A 2519-nucleotide genomic window follows, 5' to 3' on the forward strand; every position below is an offset into this window, starting at 1 on the left:
GGGGAAGGGGCGGGGCTACGGGATGAGGGCGGGGCCGGGCGGGGGGCGCGGGGGATCGCCGTGGGGCGGACGCGGGTGTCCCCGTCTCCCCCGATGTCGCCGTGGGGCGGACGCGGGTGTCCCCAGCCACCCCGGATGTCACCGTGGGGACGGCACGGGTGTCCCCGTCTCCCCCGATGGCGCCACCCGACGGGTGTCCCCAGCCACCCCGGGTGTCACCGTGGGGAGGACACTGATGTCCCCAACCCATCCCAGGTGTCACCATGGGCAGCTCACGGGTGTCCCCAGGTACCCCAGGTGTCACCGTGGGGACCCAGACACCCCGGGTGTTACTGTGGGCAGCTCACGGGTGTCCCCAGGTACCCCAGGTGTCACCGTGGGGAGGACACTGGTGTCCCCAGCCACCCCGGGTGTTACTGTGGGCAGGACACACGTGTCCCCATCTACCACGGGTGTCACTGTGGGCAGGGAACAGGTGTCCCCATCTCCCCATGGCTATCGCTGTGGAGAGGATGTGGGTGTCCCTATCTACCCCGATGTCACCGTGGGGAGGACACTGGTGTCCCCAGCTACCCCAGGCTGTCACCCTGGGCAGGACACGAATGTCTCCATCTACCCCGGGCATCGTTGTGGGGATGGCACGGGTGTCCCCAGCTACCCTGGGTGTCACTGTGGGCAGGGCACAGGTGTCCCCATCACCCCATGGCTATCACCATGGAGAGGACATGGGTGCTCCCATCTACCTCAGGTGTCCCCATCTACTCCAGGCCATCACTTGTGGGCAAGGGGCAGATGTCCCCAACCACCCTTCCTGTCACCAAGGGCAGGACACAGGTGTTCCCAACCACCCCGAGTGTTGCCATGGGGATGGCATAGGTGTCATGTCCCCTGGTGTCACTGTGGGCAGGACACATGTGTCCCCAGTCACTGGGGCTGCCACTGTGGACAGGGCGCAGACGTCCCCATCTCCCCATGGCTATTGCCATGGGCAGGATGTGGGTGTCTCCATCTACTCTGGGTGTCACCATGGGGAGGACATGGGTGTCTCCATCTACTCTGGATGTCACCATGGGGAGGACATGGGTGTCTTCATCCACCCCGTGTCTCGCCATGGGGATGGCATGGGTGTCCCCATCTACCCTTGGTGTCACTGTGGGGAGGATGGCACGGGTCTCCCCAACCACCCCAGGTGTCACCATGGCCAGGGCATAGATGTCCCCAGCCACCCCAGGTGTTGCCGTGGGCAGGACACGGGTGTCCCCAGCTACCCCACTGTTGCTGTGGGCAAAGTGCAGGTGTCCCCAGGCACCTCGGGTGTTGCTGTGAGCAGGACACAGGTGTCTCCATCTACCCTGGGTGACACTATGGACAGAAAATGGGTGTCCCTAAGCACCCCAGGAGTCATCATGGGCAGTACATGGGTGTCCCCTTCCACCCCAGGCTGTCACCACGGGGCACAACATGGGTATCCCTCTCATCACCATCAGTCAGGGCACGGCTGTCCCGCTGGGTTCCTGGGCTGTCAGAATGGGGCAGGGCACGCGCATCCCCCCGGGTCCCCAGGCTGTCCCCTCGCCCACCCCTGTGTCCCAGTGGGGCAGATGGCATCCCCGGACTAAGGACACAGCTCATCCCCAGGCTTGGGCAGAGCCAGGGGCACAAGACAATGGGGCAGAGCCACCCGTCACCACTGCGGGGACGGGGACGGGGACAGGGACAGGGACACGGGATGGAGCCAAAGTCCTTTAAAAACTTGTCCTTTATTAGTCTGTCGGAAGCGAGTCCCTCTGTATAGGGCGTCCCACCCCGTTATAGCAAAGTGAGTAACATGAAGGGACCGAGCCCCTCCCGCCCATGGCCCCCTCCGGGCCGGGGGGAGCGCGGGGACTGGATGGGGGCCCCAAGGCGACGGGGACATCCCCCCCCACGCAGCCCCCCAGCCACCGGGACCCTCTTCCCTCCCTCCCTCCAATGTGAGGTGCCCCTCATCCCTCCCTCCCCGCCTCCGTGGAGTCAGCTCTGGGGCTGGGGCGGGGGGGTGACACCCCAAGACCCCCCCCACCCCCTCCCAGGTCCCGCAGGGAGCGATAGCACCAAGGGGGATGGCTGCTCCCCGCAGTTTATTCCGCGCTCCCTGCCGGGACGGGGGGCTTGGCCGGGGACAGGCGCTGCCGGAGGCGTTGGGGTCCCTCCTGGGAACGTGGGGCCGGGGGACGGCCCCGGCACGAAGAAGAAGAAGAAGTAGAAGAAGGGGGGAGGAAGGAGAGGGGGTCCGGAGTTTTTGGGGAGAGGGGGAGGGCTTGTCTCAGCTTTGCTCGGGTTTTACATTCTGGACCATGCAGTAGCACCAAAGTTCATGAGGTCATCAGTGACGGCGGGCGGTTACTTCCGCTTCCTCCCGCAGTACTTCCCTTGTGCGCAGCCCACGCCGCCTGGGGGGGGGGGGGGGCAGAGGATGACCCCCCCCCTGCACCCCCAAACCCCCAGGGGGGGAAAGGGCAGGGGGGGGGCAGGAGCCG

General features: G+C 65.9%; 2 protein-coding genes across 16 annotated transcripts in view; both read right to left on the reverse strand.

Moving 5' to 3' along the window:
- Nucleotides 1-625, reverse strand: part of LIMK1 (LIM domain kinase 1) — a 12790-nt gene extending 12165 nt beyond the window's left edge. The window contains exon 1 of the mRNA XM_014953039.1: nucleotides 574-625. Within this exon, the coding sequence (XP_014808525.1) occupies nucleotides 574-625 (52 nt within the window). The remainder of the gene's footprint in view (nucleotides 1-573) is intronic.
- A 1116-nt stretch (nucleotides 626-1741) lies between these two features.
- ELN (elastin) overlaps nucleotides 1742-2519 on the reverse strand; it is a 25265-nt gene continuing 24487 nt past the window's right edge. For all 15 annotated transcript variants that reach the window (XM_014953383.1, XM_014953380.1, XM_014953375.1 and 12 more), the window contains one exon: nucleotides 1742-2432. In XM_014953383.1, the coding sequence (XP_014808869.1) occupies nucleotides 2383-2432 (50 nt within the window). In that variant the 3' untranslated portion in view covers nucleotides 1742-2382. The remainder of the gene's footprint in view (nucleotides 2433-2519) is intronic.

Source organism: Calidris pugnax, unplaced genomic scaffold (assembly GCF_001431845.1).
Source record: "Calidris pugnax isolate Ruff unplaced genomic scaffold, ASM143184v1 scaffold133, whole genome shotgun sequence".
Lineage (NCBI taxonomy): Eukaryota > Metazoa > Chordata > Aves > Charadriiformes > Scolopacidae > Calidris > Calidris pugnax.